Genomic DNA, 26,146 nt, shown 5'->3' with positions numbered 1-26,146 from the left:
TATACGGCTGCGTTGACCTTGGACCTCAGAAAACACAGTGGACCAACACCAGCAGATGACATGGCACCCCAAACCATCACTGACTGTGGAAACTTTACACTGGACCTCAAGCAACGTGGATTGTGTGCCTCTCCTCTCTTCCTCCAGACTCTGGGACCCTGATTTCCAAAGGAAATGCAAAATTTACTTTCATCAGAGAACATAACTTTGGACCACTCAGCAGCAGTCCAGTCCTTTTTGTCTTTAGCCCAGGCGAGACACTTCTGACGCTGTCTTTTGTTCAAGAGTGGCTTGACACAAGGAATGCGACAGCTGAAACCCATGTCTTGATACGTCTGTGCGTAGTGGTTCTTGAAGCACTGACTCCAGCTGCAGTCCACTCTTTGTGAATCTCCCCCACATTTTTGAATGGGTTTTGTTTCACAATCCTCTCCAGGGTGCGGTTATCCCTATTGCTTGTACACTTTTTTCTACCACATCTTTTCCTTCCCTTCGCCTCTCTATTAATGTGCTTGGACACAGAGCTCTGTGAACAGCCAGCCTCTTTTGCAATGACCTTTTGTGTCTTGCCCTCCTTGTGCAAGGTGTCAATGGTCGTCTTTTGGACAACTGTCAAGTCAGCAGTCTTCCCCATGATTATATCGCCTACAGAACTAGACTGAGAGACCATTTAAAGGCCTTTGCAGGTGTTTTGAGTTAATTAGCTGATTAGAGTGTGGCACCAGGTGTCTTCAATATTGAACCTTTTCACAATATTCTAATTTTCTGAGATACTGAATTTGGGATTTTCCTTAGTTGTCAGTTATAATCATCAAAATTAAAAGAAATGAACATTTGAAATATATCAGTCTGTGTGTAATGGAATTAGTGAAATAAATAAACTTTTTGATGATATTCTAATTATATGACCAGCACCTGTATGTCCTGTTCTTGTGTTTATTTTTTTGTAATGTTGTAATAAGTATTAATGTTTTTTTTTTTTGTATTGTATTGAATCCAATTAGGATTCAATTTGACAGAACATAACAATCGTCCCCAGAAGCTTAACATAAAACAAGAGTTAGGAGACTATTCAATTTGTTCAGCATTCAATGGAAGGAAAAACAGACAACGAAACTTCAGAGCATGAGGGGAAAAGAAAGTCACATAGGGAATAGTAGGAATATTCCTTTGTGACTTCCTTTCTTTTGAGAAACACAAAAGGAGATTTTTCAAACAATAAAAGCATACGGTGACCAAAGGCTGTCAAGAACAAAATAGTATCATTAAAGCAGTCCATAAGACAGATATAAAATATTAATGTCTTTTGAAGCAATACAATAGCTCTGTGTAAGGAACGGAACATCATTTAAGCCTTGGGACACAAGAACCATTATCCAAACACAATAAATGCTGGTCTTTCCAGCAGGAAACTCTACAGTTTAGAAAAAAGACTTAGATTCAACTTCAACCAGTGGCCTCTTAATTCTGTTTAATTTTCTGTTTCTCAGTGGAAAACACTGAAGGCTCTTATTAGACTCGTTTGGTGTTTGTTTCTTGGGTTCTGAGTCATTGTGTCTCTGTTTGGGGTTTTCCTTCAGGTGTCACTGATGAATCCTGGATGCTTCTTTCTGCCTTATTAGACCAACAGCAGATAATGTCATTTATCAGACTCTTCTCACACTGGACATTAATGGCTCATTGAATTCACCCACATTTCCTTTCATTTCATCCCTCACAAACAAACAAGAGTTTTCACAATTAAAGAGGTCATGGGGTTTCCTGGGGTGCACTTATAATGGTAGTATGGTTTTTACATAAAAAATGTAGAAATATTTAGAAATAAAAGGCATTTTTCCTACCCTGATTTTAGCCCTCTGATTTGTTTTATGGGGCGTGTCTGCTGTGAGACTTCAGTGTAAACGCCCACTGCTGTGATTGGCTAAAATCTTTGCAATATGACATAGTTAAGTATTACTCTCTCGAAAACTTTTAGCATGATTTTACTATTTTACTATTACAGCTCTCAAGGTTTGCTAATAGTGAAAAGTGTTGATTATAGCATTATATTTAGATTGTGGCATGAAAGTTTGCAGTGATGAAGATTGTTGCCGATCACATGAAAGCAGTGACCTCGTCATCGCAACTTGATTTCTGCACACTATCGAATGCTTTCATCATAACTAATGGTGCGTTCACACCAGACGCGAATGAAGTGTTAAGCACGAGTGATTTACATGTTAAGTCAATGCAAAGACGCAAATAGACATCCTGCGGCGCGATTCGCACGAAAATCCGAAACAACAATGGAGGACAAAATCATCGTCGCTGTACGAATCATCTTCATACTTTTATAGAAACAGGGATAAAAAGGATCTTGCTTGGAAGAAAGTGAGTGAGGAGTTCGGACAATCTGGTAAGTTGTAAAAAACGCTCTTTACTCAATTTGAGCTACAGTAGATAGATAGATAGAGTTTGCAGGTGAGGTTATTGAACGTGTCCCAGATGCATATTAAAATAGATCCTCCAGTCTGATACAGCTTCTTTATATCTGCACAGTGGACAGAAATATGATGACCCGATGCAGGCAGAGCAGCCACTATGCATCTGTGCAAAGACCAAATCTATTTTCAGCCACTGAGATCTTTCCACTTCACAGCTAAAACATAAGCAGACAACTAATGGCTGAAGAACTGAGATGAAACCGGAAGCAATCTTTGCCATGCAGCTCCACCTCAGATTGAATTATAGAGAACTGTGCGGCTCTGCCATATGGTGTTTCATTGAGTGCAGTTAAAACAGACCACTGTAATATATCAGTACAGAGGCCAGATCAATGAAGAGGACGCTGGATCGCAGAACCCAGGAAACTAGTGCTTAATAATAGCTCAAAATCATAAATCACTGCCAATATAAATAATTCAGAGCTGGATCTGTTGCCCACAAACAACACATCGTAATCAATGACTCCCATTTATTTGCCACAGCCGAGGGGAAAACAACCAGCTGACTGTGAAAGGAAATGAAGCAAAAGAGTTAAAAACAATTCACAGATGCAGCTCTGCTGTTTGATGAAAATGTCTAGTATATAAGTGCGAAACGCAAGAACGCTTGAAAATGTTCTCATATAATGAGGTTCAGCTGAACACATTGAGAAATAATGTGTGCAAAAATCAAAACACTCACTCTGAAATCTAATGGGCCTCTTGAATGGGTTTTACATACATGGCCAGAGAAAAATGTTATTACTCAGATGTCGCTCCTTTACAACATTGATTCAGATGTTTATCCTAAAACACAAATGAGTCACAATTGTCATGAAGTAATAGTACAGAGCTATAAAATCAATATGGACAGCAGCGCAAATAATTAGAGAATTTGATGAGAAACTTTTGAGTTCATATTGAGTTTTCTGACTTTTAAGTATAATAAAACTCCTCATAAAGATCAAAACACATCTGTAAATGTGAAGACTTTTTTCATACTGTAACGGGTGGACCGATCAGACACAAATTATTCATTATATTTAATGAACAATCTGGCAAACCCACTCTCCCAACAAACTGTGTTAGATATGTTAGACCATTCCCCTCAAAACTGTGACTAACAGGCAAGAGAAGACAGATTTATGACCTAAAAGACTGCAGAGATTTGCTCTAAACTCACTTTGAATCAGGCCATAGGAAAGACACATAGACTTTCTTGCATTAATTTATAGACAAACTGTTCTATAAATGAACATGCATATCTCCAGAACATTGTGTGTATGATTATGATTATGTCTTTGGTATTGGATATCATTTTATGCATGCTTTATTAGAGACTTAGTAGTTAAAGGGATAGTTCACCCAAAAATGAAAATTATCCCATGATTCACTCACCCTCAAGCCATTCTAGGTGTATATGATACTGTATCTTCTTTCAGACAAACACAATCAGAGATATATTTAAAAATATCCTGGCTCTTCCAAGCTTTATAATGATTGTGAAGGGGGGCGCAATTTTGAAGAACAAAAAATGCATTCATCCATAATAAAAGTAATCCCTACGGCTCCAGGGGGTTAATAAAAATATCCATATTTAAAACTTTATTAAGTATAATAACTAGTTTTCGGCAGACGGCCGTACACATTGATTTGCGGCGGAATAGTGACCTCTGACCCGACGCATGATGTAATGACGAACGCGGAAGCGCAGAGGATAGAGCAAAACAAAACACCGGTCACGAATTAGGTAATTTTTAAAGAGAAATGTTGGAGTTTGTTGCACAGCCCTATTTGTTTAAACCACGAGAGGTGTCTAAAGCCCTATTCGGACGGGACTAGTTTTACAGGGGGTTGTTAGAGAAATTTGCGTTTCACAGAAGTACTTTGAGATTTTAATAGTTTTTCTCACACAACCTCTGTAAAAATTCCAGAGCAAATTACCTACTGTTTTTCATCAAACTCGGCAAAATAATAAATCTAATCCCATCCGAATGTGAATGTCTGTGATTGCCGATATTGTATTATACTAACGCTTCGCCTCATGAGCTTTTTGACCTACATGAGCTACCATATCTTCCGTAGACTTTCATTTCATTTCAATATGGATAGTATCCGACAAAATAAATGATAAAACTAACAAATAGAGCCAAATCGCGGAAATTGTAAAGGTGGCCCACTTTTTAATTTCAGCGTCAAATAAGAAACACACTAGATTGCGCTGCTCACATATGTGGGTTTATTATAAACAGTCACTTATAAAACTTGTGAAGTTTACTTAAATATGGTTTTAATAATAATTAAAATTATATCAATAAATAATGGATTATAAGATATATACGTCATAAATGATGCATGTAAATACAGCATGTGAGCTTCTGTAACGCCCGCATCTAGAACATACACACTCCCATCTCTGTGATAAACACGGAGATGTTAGTCCCGTCCGAATCAGTACATGAAATGACAGACCTCGAGTGATAAGAATTGTAACTCAAACGTTGTTTAGAAAGCTAGTCCCGTCCGAATAGGGCTTAAGCTTACAATACTCCTTCATCCTGCGTCATACATTGCGTAACAGGTTACTCTTGAACGGTCATTTGCCGGAAGCTAGTTATTTTTAAATATGGATATTTTTCTTACAAAAACCCATCATTTCACTTCAGAAGGCCTTTATTAACCCCCTGGAACTGTATGGATTTTTTTTATAATGGATGGATGAATTTTTTTGGGCTTCAAAATTTGGACCCCCCCTTCACTACCATTATAAAGCTTGGTAGAGCCAGGATATTTTTAAATTTATCTCCGATTGTGTTCATCTGAAAGAAGATAGTCATATACACCTAGGATGGCTTGAGGGAGAGTAAATCATGGGATAATTTTCATTTTCACCTATAGTGAGTCTCCTATCTAATTAATGCTCATTTAACAACTCACACTTTATCACCTCCTCATAGAATGTAATGTGTGTTTGTTATATTATTCAGAGTATAAATGGACACAATCTGCCAGACCTATTCTAACCATGCTCCATACAAAGGGCCATAAAACCTCCCAACAGAGGAATTTTCCCGCTTGGTAATTGCACTTTTCCCATTGCTCAAGCCAAAACTCAAGAGGTGTGACTTTATTGGAACTTAAAATCCAACACAAAGTTCCCTCCCAGTCTCTTCCTTCCTTCTTCTCCGGTCTGACCGTGAGGTTGTGGGCCGGCAAGCCCTAAAACCTCAAGCCATGTGCAACTTCCCCAACCATAACAGAGTCAAACCGCCCAAGTTCGTCATAATTTCTTCATTCAATGCAAAAGAAATTTGCAACTTCAACACCATCGAACCATCAAAACCTTCCTCAGAAACTTCACACACTGCTGTGACGAGGTGTTTTGAAATAAGAAGCTGATGGTCCTTTTCATGTGGTTAAACCATTGCTGAGTATTTTCTCTTTAAAACTGCAGTAAAGCAAAGACAGTCTCAAACCCGCGGTTTGAAATCACTGGTGTTTCTGACGTCACAAACTACCTTGTAACCAATCACGTCAATGTGCCAGAGTGCCTTAGCATATCATTAACTGAACCCGCAGGGAGTCTCAAAAGAAGGTTATCTCGGTATATTTTTCTGTTGATATGGAAAATCGGGTAGATTTAGCAATATGGCGGGTGTATGATATATATTACGATGTTAGGATGAACTATATGCCTTTCTCCACTGATGTTCTGAGATGCAATTACCGTCATGTGTCCGACGTCATAAAAAGCGACACCATTGTGCAGTGTTTACCTCAGTAAGTTGACCGAGTGGATCTCATCTGAGCCCGTGCGAGTGAGTGGAGGCAGGGCTAATTATCATATTCATAGATCCGTGTATATTAAATGAAGCAAGGGTGTAGAGTTACATTCAAGCTATTTAAAGGCATTAAAAAAGTTTTAAGGGATAAAATTACTGACTACAGGGGGACTTTAATAAAACTTTGTGCACAAAACATATTTGGTTCTGACTCTCTGCCTGCAGAATAATGTCACTTAAACGATTCCTAATCTTGCTACACGCTCTAAGTGCTGTACATGCTAAGAAATAATTATTTTTCTGTGGCCATGAAAATTACCCTTTCTTAGAATTAATAAATAATCAATACTGAGTGTTCGCTGGACGAACTTATTAATTGATTGTTATATTAATTTAGCTACATCAAGTTAATCCGAATAACTGATCCAAATATTCATAATTAATAAGTTATGATTAATGATTAATATTTGCCCTTTGAGCTAATTTGCTACAATACAATAACAGTATAGAGCTTTAAAATTTATATGGACAGCAGCGCAAATAATTTGAGAATTTAATGAGAAATGTTTGAGATTTCAGACTTTTAAATGCAGACTTTGAGATCTTGACTAATCTGAACACCGTTTAAAGGGTTAGTTCACCCAAAAATGAAAATTCTGTCATTTATTACTCACCCTCATGCCATTCCAGACCCGTAAGACACAAATTAAGATATTTTTGTTGAAATCCGATGGCTCAGTGAGGCCTCCATAGCCAGCAATGACATTTCCTCTCTCAAGATCCATTAATGTACTAAAAACATATTTAAATCAGTTCATGTGAGTACAGTGGTTCAATATTAATATTATAAAACGACGACAATATTTTTGGTGCTCCAAAAAAACAAAATAACGAATTATATAGTGATGGCCGATTTCAAAATACTGCTTCATGAAGCTTCGGAGCATTATGAATCTTTTGTGTCGAATCATGATTCGAATCAGCGTGTCGAATCAGCGGTTCGGAGCGTCAAAGTCACATGATTTCAGCAGTTTGGCGGTTTGACACGCAATCACGATTCGACACGCTGATTCATAACGCTCCGAAGCTTCCTGAAGCAGTGTTTTGAAATCGGTCATCACTATATAAGTCGTTATTTTGTTTTTTTTTGGTGCACCAAAAATATTCTCGTCGCTTTATAATATTAATATTGAACCACTGTACTCACATGAACTGATTTAAATATGTTTTTAGTACATTAATGGATCTTGAGAGAGGAAATGTCATTGCTGGCTATGCAGGCCTCACTGAGCCATCGGATTTCAACAAAAATATCTTAATTTGTGTTCTGAAGATGAACGAAGGTCTTATGGGTGTGGAACGGCATGAGGGTGAGTAATTAATGACATTATTTTCATTTTTGGGTGAACTAACCCTTTAAGACATTATTAAGATTTCTTCTGAAACAAATGTGAGATTACATGGTCGTTTTCTAACAAGCAACATATAAAAACAAGGAGACTTCAGCAAAAGTTGCTCTTCATCTTCATACCAATCTAGGAGAAATAAAAGAGTTCTCATTTGTGATTTTTCTTTCATTTTGGCCAAGTATCTTAAAAAGTGTTTGGACATTACTTGTGAGCAATAAAACTCCTCATAAACATTGAAACACATTACTAACTGTGAAGACTTTGCTTTTTCCTGAGATGTTTGGCTGAAAACAGGTGGTGGGATGTTATCCGCCCATGCCGACTGCTAAAGCGTTTTCAATATTACATAAGTGTGAAAACACTCCTACATTCAGCATCCGTAGAGGGATAACAACACCACCGAACATCATAAGAGTTATATCACAGCAGAAAAAAGTGAGCTATTATGTAAAGCATGCATATAGGATGTTTCGAATTCATTATGCAAACTGTTAAAGGTTATATATGCAAATGTATCTAATGGAGCGCCTGACAATACCAAACACATGTCTTTCTGCTATCTTAAGAGCTTAATTCAGTCATGACCCTTTTTGCTCCACACTCTCTCCTGTAATGAACATTGATCCAACACTTCTGTCATGACAAACAGCACATCAAGTATAAGAGCTTCAGTCGTCTCTCTGAGCAATAAACCCATGACCCTTTTCCGGAGCAGTCGCTGTGCCTTTACTCAGGGACTTCCTCTAAATCAAAGCTCCTGATTTACAGCGCAGGAAAGAGAGAGTGGACTGAGACAGAATTCCCAGATGAGGGACTTGACTTCAGAAGGAAGCTGCTGTCAGAGTCTTAATATTGTGTTTGAGCGTAAATCTAGCAATTTCCCAGGCATATTTCACCCTAAAAATGGGGGAAAATTGGACCACTATTGTGATATTTTTTTTTTCCATTACAAAAAATCTCATCACTGTAATTAATACCAATAATAAGAATAGTCCTGGATGGACAAAATAATTTTTTAATCATTTAAGGCTATAAAAAATACTACCATGATAAATAGTAGATGTAAATTACATACACTGTCAGTCTTTTTGCATTATGGTAAGGAAAATTTGATTTTTTACAATAAGGTTTCATTAATTAACAATATAGTTAGTTAGTAGTTAACATGAATTAAGAATAAACAATACAGCATTTATTAATCTTAGTTAATGTTAATTTCAACATTTACTAATACATTATTAAAATCAAATGTATTTGTTACCATATGCACTGTGAACTAACATGAATAAACAATGAACAATTGAATTTTAATTAACTAACATTAACAAAAATTAATAAATACTAAATGTATTGCACATTGTTAGTTCATGTTAATTAAATACATAATGTTAACAAATGAGACCTTATTGTAAATTTTATTTTTTTATACATACATTTTATACATTCAGTGTTGGGTGTAAAGCATTACTAAGTAATTGATTACTGTAATTGAATTATTTTTCCCTAGAAAAGTAAAGTAAGGGATTACTCTTAATTTTTCTGTAATTTAATTACAGTTACTTCTGATGTAATTGCATTAAATACTTTAGAGACTATAGAACAAATCTATATAAAACAATAGTGGATTTAACATCATTATTTATCGTCTAATGTGAAAATGAATGTTTTTAATGTAACCTTCTCCCTTTAAATACTTCAGTCAGTTCAAGAATAATTTATGCAATTTTATATTATTTATTCGAAAGAATCAAAAGAGCCGTTTCATATCAATCCTTGTTTTGTTCAACTGGTCGAGGTTGATATGAGATTTAGAAAGTAATTAGTAATAAGTAATGCAATACTTCTTATAGAGAGAATTAGTACAGTTACACTGTTGAAGATGTAATTAATTACTTTTTTAGATTAACTTACCCATATATAATTTTTTACATAAACTTTTTCATTGAATATGTCACAAAATATCTAAATAAAAATATTTTAATGCTTGTGTTTCTTTGATTTTGTGATAAAATATGATCCAGGCATGTTTTTTAACACTTTATATTTTTTAATTAATACATATATACAGTCAAACCAAAAATTATTCATCAAAAATTAGACATTTTTGATATTTTTGATATATTTTTACTAGTGGGTGCAGGACACTATAGTTCATTTCTGTAAGTGAGGATAGCAAAATAAAGTAAACTGTGACATATTATACCAAAAAATTCTTCATACAGTGGACTACCAGTAAAATTGATAAAAATGTGGAACCAAAAATTATTCAGACACTTTGACCTGACCATGTTTTGCTTAAGTGTTATCTGACATAATTAAGATTAATTTTTTCTGACACAGTTTAACTCTGAAATCTTGTCATATTTTATTACCATTTTTTTAAACTATAGTGAATAAACTGTATTAATGAATGAAATGCTCAAGGTGTCTGAATACATTTTGGTTTGACTGTATATATATTCAAAAATATTTGAATATTTGTGTTTCTTTGATTTTGTGATAAAATATGATCCAGGCATGATCTTGTCAGGTTTAGTGAGATGCTCATAATGACCAGCACTAGTAGTGAGAGAGCAGCTAGTGTGTGTGTGTGTGTGTGTGCATGTGTGTGTGTGTTATATACTGGTGCAGCACAGAAGAAGAATGAGCCGGCCACGTGTCACTGCATCAGAGCAAAATCAGCTATTTCATTTTTTTTATAGTACACTGGATGCACATTATGCATTACAGAACAAATATTGCTTTCAGAGCATGTACAGAAAATGATGTCTATGTGATTGCTGTTTTGAGGCACTGACAATCAAACCTGCACTGTACCGATCACGAACTAATCATTATTTTTTCCCCATAGCTAATGTGGGTGAACATGAAGAAACGTGACGCCCTGAAAGATTCCACCGGTTCGCACCGTACAGAGCGTGACCAGAATGATCTTCACGGGAAATGTCATTTCATCAAGCTCACACACCCACACGCACAGGATTCCCTCACGAGCTCATTTCACATGCCGCTCTAGAGATTTCCCACAATATGAGCAAACCCCGTTATAATAACACATTTCAACATATCATATCCTTAAAATACCACAACATTCTAATGTAGTCTGTGTTAAATTCTAATATTCACACTTGACTGCTTAATTAACAGGTGAGTTGATGAATGAATCTTAAGAGGGGGGGAAAACTAAACACTAAAAAGAAGCTTTTTTTGATATGTACCATGGTAAAACACCTGAAAATCTATGTGACAACATTCCCTTACAAAACAGTGATGGTATATCACATTTTTTGGACATGTACCATAATAGTACCATGGTACTCATGCACTTAACATGTAAAGATATGGTGCATATCAAAGTCCCGTGGTACTGCAACAGTACTTATTCATAAGGGATACCATGTATTTACATGTACTACCATGGTACATGTCAAAATGCCATTTGTAAAAAGCAAATACCATGTGAAGTAGCCTATAAGTGCCATGAATATGATGATGATTCAATCTTCTGATACTGTATTATGGTACTTTTTGATAAGCACTCAGTAGGATGATAGGATTAATTTGTCAGAGAAAATTCTGTCCCAACAAAGGGCAAAAATAAGACTGTCACTCACCCCCAACGCACAGCAGAGACATCGCGCCGCGTCGACCTCCTCCGGAACGGGACAGTCCGTTTACGTGCTGTGATTTGATTCAGCCGCCTTCACTCAACATACAGCCATGACTACACCTTTAGTAAAACAAACGCATAAATAACCAGACTAACTAAGAGAAAATCTTCATACAAAGCACTTTCCTCTCAGTTTATCGGCCGTTTAGCGCACTGCCATTTTGCTTCAGCACCAGCGCCGCGCGGACAGCTCGCAGCGTGACGTCACGGTGATGAGAAGCAGACGGAGCATCACACCACGCGCTGGAGTTTCTCTGTCCCGCGCGCGCACGAGGGACTCCCGCACCTCCGCATGCAGAGCTGCGCCTACGTGCTCAAATTATATAACAGCAGAAGCATTCAAGCACACAATAAATCTATATCATTTTGATGGAACCCGGCTGAACATGTCAGATATATGGGAGGCGTCTACATTAACATCAAAACGAGAATTTACAAAAAAAATATATATATATTTTAGTATAGTCAGGATTTCTCTATCGCAGATAACACTACTGCAGCTTTTGAATGCGTGACGTCATCGGAGCGCATCCCCTGTCATCCGAATGGGGGCGTTATGACATTCGTGAGTCTCGAGAGTTTTAATCTGACATCGTGTTAAGCTAAACACCTTCCGTTTGAAACACTAGTTCTCACAATGTATATGTGTGTGTGTGTGTGTGAGTTTCTTTGTTCTTTGAACAACCATCATAGTTACACAGCGCATACAAAGCTTAAGGCTGATTTATACTTCTGCGTTAGCCTCTACGCCGTACGCTACGCATCGGTTTTCGTTTACACTAGGGCTTCACGATATATCGCGATTTATCGCATTTTATCGCACGTGATTTGGCTTGTCAGAGCTGTACGGCTCTGTGATCAGTAGTAAATGCTTCTCCATCTGAAAGCCAGAGGGCGCTCTTGCGCAGAAACTCCAAATATGCCCTGCCGCAGAAGTAGATAACACGCGTCATTCCAGGAAATCCCTATGGGAATCATACTATCGCTGTAGCTGAATGAACAGAAGCTTGAAACGCTTTGATTGATTAAACGTGACTAATAAACACACGACTACGACAATATATGGTTTATCTCCTTAGTTCTTCAAGCCTTCTCGAAAATTTTCATGATAATAAAGTATATTTATAATGCAATGCTAATCGACATAGCCTTTATCACTGTATAGAATACTATGAAATAATATGTTTTGTGTCTTATCATCATCTCACATAAGGATGCTCAACTGTTGTTATGAAGTGAGTTTGGAGTAAAAACGTTATTAAATGTTGTCTTTTGTTGGACAAGATGTTAATAAATGCTTCTCACGTCTGGAAAGGTGTTTGACGCGTGTTGCTTTTTATAAATGTACATTATAAGCAACTCAAACTCGCAGTGCTTTCAGATGGATTAGCATTTGGAGCCATACTTCATTGTCAAGCTGCGCATAAAAAAAAATAATCGCAGACTTTGCGATTTCATAATCACGCTTAAGCGCGATTTCAGTGTTATTTTTCGTATCGTGCGATAAATCGCGCAGCCCTAATTTATACTTCTGCATCACTCTCCGCGTTGATTTTTCTTTTTGACCTGAGGGAGGGGTTCTAGTAGACCAATCACAGCGCTTGTGGTCCGTGTAGAATTTACATACTGTTCCATTTTTGGAGAGACGCTACGTTGTAGGCTACGCATGCTACACAGCCTATGACATTGCTACGGCGTAGGTTCGACGCATAAATATAAACCAGCCTTTACCCTTGATTTCTCTCAACATGGTGACAGGTCAGGAGGTGTCAGTCAATAAATGGGAAAACAAAGTAACTTGCGTTATTTATTTGAAAAAGTAACTCAGATATTTTGTTGTAAATATAAATGTAATGTGTTACTTTACTAGTTACTTGGGGAAAGTAATCTGATTTCTGAACTCACGTTACTTGAAATGCGTTACCCCCAACACTGCTTTTAATATTTTGAAGAACACTGGTAGCTAAACAGCTGCTAGTCTCCATTGACTTCCATAGCATGCCTATGGAAGGCAATGGGGACCAGAAACCGTTTGGTTACCAACATTCTTCAAAATATCTTCTTTTGTGTTCAGCAGAACAAAGAAACTCACACAGTTTTAGAACAACTTGAGGGTGAGTAAATGATGACAGAATTTCACTTTTGGGTGAACTATCCCTTTAAGACCGGATGTCGTGCGTGTGAGATGACAGGATACTGACTGCGCGTGATTTGTTTACTCATTCAGCGGGTGCGCGCCCCAGTCCAAGATGGCTACCGGAGACAATAGCGGTCGGGTTCCGTGTTTAAATTTCTCCGGACACGGACCACTGGGTAACAGCCAACCGAGCAACAGTCCTTACGCCTTGGCTGCGAGTCACGGAGGATCCGTTGGCGGCGGTGGAGGCTCTCATGGCGTAACGAGACGCTCAAACCCTCAAACGGGGCCCGCGGGCTTGGAAAGCCCCGGTGTTGCCTCTGGACCTCCGCCGAATCTGATGAACTCTCTCCCGGCTGCCGCGGCGGTGATGGGGCCGCTGGGCGGGGCGATGGCTCCGACCGCCTCTAATATGACAGGAAGCCCCTCTAACGCAGTGATGACACCGGCGGCCGCCACACACTCGTCTCTGTCCACTGCCCCGGCCGCAGCTGCCGTGCTCGTGTACCGGGAGCCTGTTTATAACTGGCAGGCGACGAAAAGCACCGTTAAAGAGAGATTTGCGTTTTTGTTCAATAATGAAGTACTGAGTGATGTTCACTTTCTAGTGGGGAAAGGAATGGGGGTCCAGCGGATACCAGCACACAGGTGATTAACTAAATTTAAAGTTCTGTCATCATTTATTCACCCTCATGTCGCCCTAAGCTTTGTTTACCCGTGGAACACAACAGGAGATGTTTAGCGGGATGTTCATGCGACCTTTCAGTATAGTGAAAGTGGGTGGGGACTGAAGCTGTTAAAGCTCCAAAAAAGATAAAAAAGTATCATAACAGTAGTACATATATTTCATGCGCTATTTTACCACTTCTTCCGAAGACATATGATAGCTTTGTGTGAGGAACGGACTCAAATTAAAGACATTATTCGTTAAAAATCTTCCCCTCAGCTGAAGCGGCACGCTTGCGCAGTAATATATAGCGCGGGTGACAGTTGGTCACGTGGCACAGAAGAGCCAATAACATTTACGTTTTTACGAAAAACAGACTTACATTTTTTTTTTTTTTTTTTTGAATCGTGACATTTTCATCACTAAGTTTCTGTATTTCTCATTAAATTTTTTTTTTTTAAGTGAAATCAGGAAAAAATTAAATGTATATTAAGTGCAAATGTCTACACATTATTCACTTTATTTCGGGGGGATTAATATTATTTATTAAATATATTTATTGTATAGGTTAGTCAAAATCTGAAAGCACAGAATCAGTATTAATATATTATATTATAGAATTATGCATTAAAACTCAATTATGCAAATAATATAATTAGCTTTATTACATCATCCTAATGTATTGTTTTAGTTGTATTACTTGTAATTAGTTGACTTTATTTTCATGACAAATATTTCAATTTGTTTTAATTACCGTAAAATGTCCATATTTTTGTAATTTTCATTAAATTACTTTTTAAGTGAAATCAGAATAAATTAAAGGAAAAGCTACAATTGCAAATACTACCATGCCGTAAACACATTTTATGTGAATATTTGTCATAAAAATAATATTATCTATTAAACATATCTACAGTATTATAAATATAATATTACTGTTACCATTCCAGGTTTGTTCTGGCAGCTGGCAGCGCAGTATTTGATGCCATGTTTAACGGAGGCATGGCCACAACATCCACAGAGATCGAGCTTCCTGATGTAGAAGCTGCTGCGTTCCTTTCATTGCTCAAGTATGATCATTTTTCTCAATATGCATGGATATATATTCCAGAAAGGTGTAGACAATGACCTTTTCCCCAGGTTCCTGTACTCTGATGAAGTTCAAATTGGCCCAGAGACGGTGATGACGACTCTCTACACCGCTAAGAAATACGCCGTCCCGGCCCTGGAGGCCCACTGTGTGGAGTTCCTCAAGAAGAACCTGCGAGCGGACAACGCGTTCATGCTGCTCACACAGGTGCGTCTCATTCACGTGTGTGTGATGTTTCCACTCCCGGTTCCTGTGGTTCTGATTGTGTTGTCTGTGTTAAGGCGAGACTCTTTGATGAGCCGCAGCTGGCCAGTCTGTGCCTGGAGAACATCGACAAAAACACAGGAGACGCTCTGGCTGCGGAAGGATTCACAGATATTGATATCGGTAATGTATCATGGATTCAAATCCACGGTATACCGCTTTACAGGCCTGCTGCTCAGTCAGTGACAGGAATGAATCAGTATAAAAATTAGGGGTGTGAGGAAAAAATTGAGTCTCCGATTCATTGTGTTTCTGTCTTCAATGATCCTGGATCGATGTGCAATTGCACTATTTGTGCTTTAGAAACAGCCATAGTCTGCTTACTTTCAATTCCACACACAAACCATCGAAAGTTCATAAAGGTTGAAGAGAATTACAAAGGCAATCACTGGTTTTGTTGCGTAAGATATATGCACTGAGAGAAATGCATGCAATGCTTGATGTTACACCTACAATGCAATCTCACCCATCGGCATTCCAGTGTTTACATCTGCCGCTGTACATGATGTCATCAGTAATAATCAAACTGCTCTTGAGCACTCTTTATTGTGATAACTCTTTAGTGTCTAATCCTCACTATTAACTAGTTGCTTATTAGCATGCATATTACCAGGATATTAGCTGTTTATTAATACTTATAAAGCGCATATTAATGCATTATTCTGCATGACCATATTCTACTTCTCTTAATCCTAAACTTAACAACTACCTTATTAACTATTAATAAGCAGAAATTAGGAGTTTATTGAGGGAAAAGTCATAGTTAATAGTTAGAGAATTGGACCCTAAACTAAAGTGTGATCTTTATTGCTTCTAATGTGTTTCTTTGTTCTTCTTTATTTACGTGTCTGTTTTGAAGCTATTTAGTTTTTATTTAACTTTTAATTTGTAATTTTTTTTTTTTTAAAAAGCAGCTACTTATAATTACATGAGTGGTTAAATAAGAGAAGTACATTTAAAGTTTTAAAGATTTAAAGTCTAATTAAGTTGGTAACACTTTAGCATGGGGGACAATTATTAGCTTGCATATTGGCTGTTTATAATTATTTATAAAGCACATATTAATGCCTTATTCTGCATTACCTTATTCCACATCCCTTAATCCTTAAGAACTACAACAACTACTTTACTAACTATTAATAAGCAGTAAATAAGGAATTTATTGAGGCAGAAGTCGTAGTTAATAGTGAATATGTGTTCCTCATACTAAAGTGTTACCATTAAGTCTAATTTAATGAATTAATGAGAAAAAATCGGATCGTGACTCCCAGAATCGGAATCAGGATCAGATCGTGAGGTGCCTAAAGATTCCCACCCCTAATCAATATATCTCATTATCATGCCAATAATTTAAGTAGTTTTATGTACTTCATCCTATTGTTTTTTTAGTCGCATTGTCTATAATTAGTTTTTTGTTCTTGAATAACTACGTGAAGCAATGTTTTCTTTTACTTAACTGATAAATAAAGGCCACATACCATCGTTTTAAAAAAAGTTCAAAAGTTTGCGTTCAGTATGATTTTTTTTTTTTTTTTTAAAGAGGGGGTGTCACACACAGTTTCTGCCAATCTCATGTTAATCTTGAGTACATCTAGAGTAACAATGCATCCTTCATATATCCGAAAAGTCTTTAGTTTTATCATATTTATAAAAGATAGATACGCTAAACCGAGTCTTTCCGAAAAAGCCGAGCTCCTGGAGGCGTGCCGTGGGCGGAGCTAAAGTCATGAGCGCGCGCAGCTTTTGCGTAGAGATCGTCTGCTAGCTGAGACACCATTATAAATAAAAAGGGAAGAAAAATGTTTCTGTTGTTTACATTTTATGTACTTGCGGCGCCGATTGCCAACAAAACAGATATCTGATGCAGCTTTACTCACCACCCACGATCTGCAAATCCAGCTCCGAACTGGGACTTGCTTACAAAGTATTCATCACCGAAATCCCGGGAACAAACAAACATACATGCACAACTCCGTTGCTGCCCCGGAAAAACAAACTTCATCCACTGTTCCCTTAAAGGTGCAATATGTAAGATTTTTGCAGTAAAATATCCAAAAACCACTAGGCCAGTGTTATATATTTTGTTTACTTGAGTACTTACAATATCCCAAATGTTTCCAAGTGTTTGTAAAGTTGGAGAAAATTGCAGTTTTAACCAAGGCTCCAGGACGTGTGAGGAGTCGCCTGTCAATTGCGTCATACCTGCGTCAACCCTCAGTCTGCCTCGGTTTCCGGTTTTATTTTGTAGAAACCATAGAAACACCAAAGACACTTTAATATATTACACGTTTTAAGACAAGGGAACAACTGTTTTGATATGTTTATAGACAGAAAACTAATTGTTGTTATATAGCTCAACACGTTTAGTCTTATTGTTTAAATCTAGTTTTCTTGATATTTTTCGAGTACCATGCTTTACCATGCCTCAGAGAAAAACACTATTTTGTCAAGTAGGTAACATAGCATAATCAGATGCAGCTTTATTTTTAGTAACAGTAATACAGAATTTCCTCCATCATACAATACGTTTTAAAATGAATTGCATGCCATTTATCAACACAGGCCATCCAACATTTCCTGCTCTGCTTCATACTACAATAACGTTAATAATCGCATCCATGAACATGATTTCTTCCCGCGTCTTATCCCTATTCTTTTGCACTGTCCGTTGAGGTGAAGACCACATGTCCCAAGATTCCGTGCTCAAACTTGTCATCATCAAGCTACGCCTTTGTTTTGAATAGGCCTTTAGAGCACAGAAATCCTACATACTGCACCTTTAACGCTGGGTTCTTTGGAAAGCTGAGAAAGGTACAACCAAAAACACACTCCTTTGGTGACAGGAGCTGCGTCTCATTTCGGAGGCTGCGTCCTTCAGAGATCGCATTTGAAGGCTGAATACTTCATCAAGGATGTCATATTTAAGAAAAGTAACTGTAATAAAATTGACTGATACTCATTGTGAGGTGTAAAATACTGTCATTTCTTTCTTACTTTGCTATCTAACGCTTATTTTTCTTAAATGAGACTGCCTCGATGATGTATGCAGCCTTCAAAGGGTGCAGCCCCTGAATTGGGACACAGCCATTGTTGAAAAATCTCTCGGCTTCCGTATCCCGAACGAAGCGTGTTGATGGGCGTGCTCTTGCTCTTGTTCTGGGTGATGTGTGTGTGCACACTTATCAGGGAGAAGTGCCTATACAATTAATTCTGCTCTCTTTTGACGTCATACAGGACACACTCGAAAAACACTACTTCCGGTTTCAAAGAGTTTATCTGGCACAGAAATACTCCGTCATACGTCCAACTCGTGTTTTCAAACTTTGGCCATGTTTAGCATGAGAATGACTCTCTTTAACAGTGTAAATAAGTCAGAATGGATGAAATAGCATTACACCCCCCCCTTTAAAGACATTAATACTTTTATTCAGCAAGTTGATCAAACATGACATTAAAGATATTTATAATGTTACAAAAGATTTCTATATTCTATTTCTAAAAGAATTCTAAATATATTTAGACAGTTTCTACAAAAATCTGAAGCAGCACAACTGTTTTCAACACTGATAATAATCATAAATGTTTCTTGAGCAGCAAATCATCATATTAGAATGATTTCTGAAGGATCATGTGACACTGAAGACTGGAGTAATGATGCTGAAAATTCAGCTTTGATCACATTTTACAATATATTCACATAGAACATATCTATTTTAAATTATAATAATATTTCACTGTATTTTTTTATCAAACAAGTGTATATTAATAATAAAATTTTTAATTGAGTTTGTTCAGGTGCATATTAGTTTTACTGTGGTATTGGAACAACTGAAGTACATGACAACCCGAGTTGGTTTCTCACAGATGTCTGTCTTTAACTCCCTCTCTCAGACACACTGGTTGCGGTGTTGGAGAGAGATACTCTGGGCGTGCGGGAGGTGCGTTTGTTTGGAGCGGCGGTTCGCTGGGCAGAGGCTGAAGCCCACCGGCAGCAGCTGCAGCCCACGCCGGAGAACAAGAGACGCGTGCTGGGAAAAGCCCTCGGTCTCATCCGCTTCCCGCTCATGACTATAGAGGAGTTTGCCGCAGGTCTCTGTCCGTGCTGCGCTCGCTTATGCTTTTAACCCTGTAAAGCCTGACATATCAAATAATAGAATTTAGCAAAAAAAGTTTGCATGTCTTTTTGTATTTGATACATCAGGCTTTTATGGCTCATATGGTTTTATATAGTGAGATTATGGAGCTCAGTTTAAATGAGCACATGTGTGGTGTGTGTTTCACTCAGGTCCTGCTCAGTCGGCCATTCTGACTGACCGAGAGGTGGTGAGTCTCTTCCTGCACTTCACTGTGAACCCTAAACCACGCGTGGAGTTCATCGACCGGCCGCGCTGCTGTCTGCGGGGGAAGGAGTGCAGCATCACGCGCTTCGGTCAGGTGGAGAGCCGCTGGGGCTACAGCGGGACCAGCGACCGCATCCGGTGAGCGAGAAGAGACGCCCGTGCGTTCATTCACAGAGTCACCGCCTGTGTGACGTCAACTAACTGAATGACCGTGTTTGCAGGTTCTCTGTGAGTCGCAGGATATTTATTGTGGGTTTTGGGCTTTATGGATCTATACACGGACCGACAGACTACCAGGTCAACATACAGGTACGTCTGTCCAACAGAACGAGTTTAGACAGCAATGCAAGGTCATTTAAAGGTGAAGTATGTCTGTTTCCAAACTTGTCAGTTCTCTGTTATTTTAGGATCATTGAGATACATTTATAATTTTTATTAATAGTTGGAATTAGTTTTGATAAAAATTTTATATATATATATATATATGTGTGTGTGTGTGTGTGTGTGTATATTAAAAAAACAACAGCAAAAAAAATTAGGTGCAAAACTACCTGTAATGATCAACTGAACAGCGTTGTTATTATAGTTAACTAAAACTCAATCCACAAAAAAAATTTAATAATAATTTAATCATATATATATATATATATATATATATATTTTTTTTTTTTTTTATTAAATTATTATTAAATGTTTTTTGTGGATTGAGTTTTAGTTAACTATAATGATAATGCTGTTCAGTTGATCATTACAGGTAGTTTTGCATGTCATTGTTTTTTTTTGCTGTCATTTTTGCACAATTTTTTGCACCTCATTTTTTTTGCTGTCGTTTTTTTGCACGTCTTTTTTGCTGTCATTTTTTTACGCCTCATTTTTTTGCTGTCGTTTTTGCACAATTTTTTGCACCATTTTTTTACGCCTCATTTTTTTTGCTGTCGTTTTTGCTCGCCATTTTTTTTGCTCGTCATTGTTTTTGCTGTCGTTTTTGCACTTTTTTTTTTGCTTGCGTTTTTGCACGTCTTTTTTGTTTTAATTGTTTTGCACGTCTTTTTTGCTGTCATTTTTTTACTCGTCATTGTTTTCGCTGTTGTTTTTGCACTTTTTTCTTTTTTTTTTTGCTGTCGTTTTTGCTCGCCATTTTTTGCACATCTTTTTTGCACATCTTTTTTTTTGCTGTCATTTTTTTTTTGCACGTCTTTCTTTTGCTGTCTTTACACGTCTTTTTTTTGCTGCCGTTTTTGCACATTTTTTTGCTGTCGTTTTTGCACATTTTTTTGCTGTCGTTTTTGCACATTTTTTTGCTGTCGTTTTTGCATGTCTTTCTTTTGCTGTCTTTGCACGTGTTTTTTCGCTGCCGTTTTTGCACTTTTTTTTTTTGCTGTTTTACACATCTTTTTTTTTTTTTTTTTTTTTTTGCACACCATTGGTTGTGTCAGACATTGTCATGTCAGCCCGCTCAAACAAACAGATCAGTGTTTGAAAGAGTTACACTCTTCAGGAAGTCAAACTACCAGTGACGTCCTTATAGTTTTACATTTATGCATTTGGCACACTCTTAAATGTGACTTAAAATGCATTAAAAGTTTACATTTTATCAGTTCATGTATTTCCCTGGGAATCGAACCCATGATCTTGCCGTTGCTAGTGGCCTGATCTTCTGTATGAGTTAAAGGAATAACTGTAGTATATATCTTGGGAAAGTATTTTAACACTCCAAACATGACCCACGTGTTCATTTACAGAATAATTCTAAAAGAGTAATGTTTGTAAATGCTTGTCTGCTTCACAATTTCTTTCAGATCATTCACACAGACAGCAACACGGTTCTAGGTCAGAACGACACCGGCTTCAGCTGTGACGGGTCGGCCAACACATTCAGGGTCATGTTTAAGGAACCGGTGGAAGTTCTGCCCAATGTCAATTACACAGCCTGTGCTACATTAAAGGTGAGGTCGTTTGTTTATTTGTTAATCTGCTTAAACTAACAGTTTAATCATCCACACCAAGATGATTGTTTGATGAATAGAAAGGTCAAAAGAACAATTTATTTGGAGTAGAAATCTATATAAATGTCCTTACGGTCAATTTAATGCGTCCTTACTTTATAAAAGTATTATAAAAATGACCGTTATTCCTTGTAAAGCGTAAATTGTTGTAATTTCTTTATGATTTTGTAATGTAATGGTTACTTTACTGAAATGAGGCAGCCTCAATGACGTATGCAGCCAACAAATGCGACCTTTTTGGACGCAGCCTTCGAAATGAGGCACAGCTACTGAAATTCAGATATGATAATGGCTGTTTCTTATCTGACATTCACTGTGGCCAATCACAACAGACTGGGCTGGCTGACCAATCAGAGCAGAGCAGGCTCTCAGAAAGGCGGGGTTTAGAAAGACCGAATCCTTGATTGAACCGTTTCAGACACTGAGAGAAAAGAGCTGATGCTGCAATGGATATTATGAGGAAATTAAAGTGTTTTTGACTTTGGATGAATGTAAACCTGTTGTAGGAGACTCCAAAACAAAATTAGGAACTTTTAAAATGGCACTATAGCAGCTAATGTACATTTATTGAATACATTTAATACATTTCAATACATTTATTGACTTTCATGACTTGCGAAACGAGTCATAAAGATCATCTTGATGTGCGATGAATCTGCCCATGTTTGTAACATTCCTCTCTCTCTCTTTCCTTTTCACAGGGTCCAGACTCACACTACGGCACTAAGGGCATGAGGAAGGTCACGCACGAGTCGTCCGGCACCGGCACCAAAACCTGCTTCACGTTCTGCTACGCCGCAGGCAACAACAACGGCACGTCCGTGGAGGACGGCCAGATCCCAGAAGTCATCTTCTACACGTAGGGGTCAAAAGCGGACCGCTTCGATTGGCACATAATATTGCACTTGACCGCAACACTGACAGTATATAACGGACGCACGAACCTCTCATCGCTGTTACAGGATGAAGGTTTGTCTGATGTTGCAGTTAGACTTTGGAGGGCTCATATTTACACTGACTGTTAACAGTGAATTACTCACCCATGACTGACTGACATGTAACAAATGTATCTTTATTTTTGTGTATCGGATTTTGCATCAGTCGATCTGGGTCGCAATTAAAAATCTTGCCAAAAAAGCACCTCATAATGTTTTAGAGCTTTACATTTAACTCCATTATATGGGAAAAAAATGACTTTTGATGTGTATGCAACTAATGATTTGTAGTTACGCTGCCCTACAGAAGCAAAGAGCAGTAATTACTGTACATATTACTGTCATTGAGTTTGAACTGAAATGGTCTTTTAGATTATTACATGGAAAAAAAATGACATGAAATCAATCAGTTTCCATGTTGGAGTAGTTACTGCGTTCAGCTTTGGTGTGGCAGTGTGATTGTAGACATGAAGTCTTTGGGAACATCTTTTCTTTTGTGCCAAGGTTTGCTCATACATTCAGCACTTAATTGAATTAGAGGGTGAAAATCCATTCAGGAACAGTATTTATTTACAGGATGAACCTCAGTCCTTGTGCATGCCGTCATTGAGACTGTTCAGATCAAACACACACACTGATGTTTCTTGATTGTAGATGGGTCGGTTATATTGGGTCTTTGTATGACTGCTCATGTCCAATAAAGTTAAATCATTCTTTACATTTGAATATTTTTGTCCACTCGTTTTTAGGACTGGATTTATTGTTTACAAACGTGACCCATTAGTTGAGCAATTCGAGTGACTGAATACAAAAGGACTGAATAAAGGAAAATTCTAGTTTTATATCCTAATAATTTGTGTATAATAAGTTAAATAAATAGAATATTTCTTCAATATGTTTGTGGTTAAACAGGCCAGCTTCTCAGCTCAGTCTCTGTTTTTGTTAAGTTTATTTATATATCACTTTACAATACAAAACTTTACCAATATTACATATTTTGGATTAGTTTTTATTTTTATCTTTTTCCATTTACATATTGATTTTCATTTTCTTGTGTTTTGTCATTTTTATTAGTTTTTTTTTTTAAATGTCTAGTTTTTATTAATTTAGTTTTACTAAATTGAGAAATGTTGCTTTGAAAATATGTTAAAGTTTTTTGTTTTATTTCAGTTATTGTTTATTTTAGACTTTCTAGCAATGATTTTTGTGTTTTTAGTTTCAGTTTTAGTTAACTATAGTCAGTACATACTTTCAATTTCAGCTTCATCGATAAAGTGTATAAATTATTAAATACTACAGATTAAAATAGCTTTGACAGTGAGATTTGATTCCTTTGATAAAGCCAATGAATTCAGCTGTTAACCACATTAACTATATTAGCTGCGCTCTTTTTCTAAATCTGAACAAGTTACTAGTAATGATTGTCATAAACGTGGGTAAATATTCCAGGTGTCCGTGCAGGAAGTTTTTCTTTTAGTCATTCTTCAGTTTTTCTGGTGAGATTGTGACATTAAAGGGGCTATATGTAAAAATTACCGTATTAATCGCTTTTATTGGGACTGTGAATAGCTTGTAACTTAAAAAACGAGACCTAAACCGACTTCCTATGTTGAAAGATTGTAGACTCGGGACGTTTTTGCCGGGAAAATAGCACCAAGTGTGTGCACGAGCATCAAGTTGATGGCTGCAGTTCACTTTATGGCCACCGGTGTCGCTAATAACAAGGGTTTCTGAATTCTACATAAAGTCTTTTATATAGAAACGTTCTCAGTGACTGTTTGCACATATTCCAGTTATGTATGGAAACTGTCACAAGAGACCCTTTTCACAGACTGTAATGACGCGTTTTAACGGTCATCAATATTATAAAAAAAAAGTTTTTATATTTTCATTTTTTTTTTAAATGTATGTACATTTATGACACTATACATTTTATTATATTACCTTTGCATCAAATTACAAAAAAATAGTTAACGCTGCTGTAAAAATGACATATTTTTCTGTTCTGACTGCCGTTATCAATCGCTCTCTATTTTTTTCCTCTTTTTGAAAGTTGTGAAAACACAATTGTGGAGTTTTTCTTTTGCTATTTGAGCAAATGGAAACACAAAAAAATATATATTTAATGTATTCCCTCATTCACCGCCATAGACTTTTACCCAACTATGACGACTTCCACTTCTGAGAAACCTGGAAATGTGAAAAGGGTCTAGTCCAGCACTTCCACAATAACATAAGCCCACTGGAAAACTTCCGGTGAAATGTCACTTGTTGGTGTGTTGAGCATCAATAGTGTAATACTTAGTTTAAAAAAAAAATAAAATAAAAATAAAAAAAATACTTAGTTTATAATCAGAATATAGTCACTTAAATAGTCAGACCTAGCATTAATTTAGTTATTCAAACGTAAGACGACATAAAAAAAATAAAGACGTACCTCAGTGTTCCTCCTCGGCTAAATTCAATTCAACCATCAGTTTTCACACTTTTGTGTGAAAAAAAAAAAGTGTCAAGACACTGTGAATTAAAGATTCATTGTGCACTTTGGTTAGATTAATTGAATAAAATTTGAGTGTGCTGAAATCATTGATCTTGCACTGACTGACAGCTTCAGTGATTATAAAGGGAGGGAGCGGTGCTCGCTTTCTGTGCAATTAATTAACAAGAAAAGTTATTGTTTTTCATGAGATTTTGTGAGTACTTCATACTTCACCTTGACAATGTATTTTTAAACCTAGCAAAACTGAGAGAAAAACTAACAGTAAATGGCTAATATATGCGCAAATAAATGCTCTCGCCGCCTTTTTAATTTTTAAATAAAAGTGTTTTCTATCAAATGTTGGATTCGTTTGGTTTTAGAAATGGGGACAATCTCAGAAGGATGAACAAATAATGTTGTGGTCATCACATTAAAAATAACATTTGAAGTTCTGGAGAAATGTTGCGTGTGCGCGTCTAATTACAGACACCGCGTTTCTTATTCAAAAGTTCTTTATTGCAATCAATAAAACTGGTTTATTTGCAAATTAGGAAAGTGTGATAACTGCATTAAAATATGAATACAACATTAAAAAGTCAACCATTGATGGTTTTGTGTCGATGTACAGCGAGTACAGAATGAACAGCTAACAGTTCACCGGAAATGCCCAAGCTGGAAAGCCAGGAACACATGAGCAATGGGTGGGTTCAAACATGGTGCTATCTTCTAAGTTGTGCATCAGATCCAGATGTAAATACCTGTAATACTCTCTGGTCTCATATTCACCTTTTGTTGTCAAATCCAAATGTTTTTAGTCTACAGCAAAAATAAAGGAATTGGCCTCACTGTTCCGATACTTTTGGAGGGGAGTGTATATATACAGTATCTCACAGAAGTGAGTACAC

General features: G+C 37.0%; 2 protein-coding genes across 3 annotated transcripts in view; one reads left to right on the top strand and one right to left on the bottom strand.

Annotated features, from left to right (window-relative positions):
- Positions 1–11,653, bottom strand: part of LOC127502291 (protein unc-13 homolog A) — a 74,337-nt gene extending 62,684 nt beyond the window's left edge. The window contains exon 1 of the mRNA XM_051875104.1: positions 11,268–11,653. Coding sequence (XP_051731064.1) covers positions 11,268–11,289 — 22 coding nt within the window. The 5' untranslated portion in view covers positions 11,290–11,653. The remainder of the gene's footprint in view (positions 1–11,267) is intronic.
- A 1,881-nt stretch (positions 11,654–13,534) lies between these two features.
- LOC127506556 (BTB/POZ domain-containing protein 2) lies at positions 13,535–23,488 on the top strand. 2 transcript variants are annotated; one of them, XM_051883147.1, is made up of 9 exons: positions 13,536–14,108; positions 15,078–15,197; positions 15,268–15,424; positions 15,499–15,604; positions 19,373–19,570; positions 19,767–19,959; positions 20,043–20,130; positions 21,621–21,767; positions 22,529–23,488. In XM_051883147.1, the coding sequence occupies exons 1-9, from the start codon at positions 13,573–13,575 to the stop codon at positions 22,688–22,690; spliced, it is 1,707 nt and encodes a 568-aa protein (XP_051739107.1). In that variant the 5' UTR covers positions 13,536–13,572; the 3' UTR covers positions 22,691–23,488. The 2 variants fall into 2 exon arrangements, with proteins under 2 accessions (XP_051739106.1, XP_051739107.1); XM_051883146.1 differs by lacking the exon at positions 19,373–19,570 and having other exon boundaries at positions 13,535–14,108.
- The last annotated feature ends 2,658 nt before the right edge of the window (positions 23,489–26,146 follow it).

This window comes from Ctenopharyngodon idella, chromosome 2 (genome assembly GCF_019924925.1).
Source record: "Ctenopharyngodon idella isolate HZGC_01 chromosome 2, HZGC01, whole genome shotgun sequence".
NCBI lineage: Eukaryota > Metazoa > Chordata > Actinopteri > Cypriniformes > Xenocyprididae > Ctenopharyngodon > Ctenopharyngodon idella.
The sequence above is the reverse complement of the archived record's forward strand: the minus strand, read 5'-3'. Positions and strand labels throughout refer to the sequence as shown.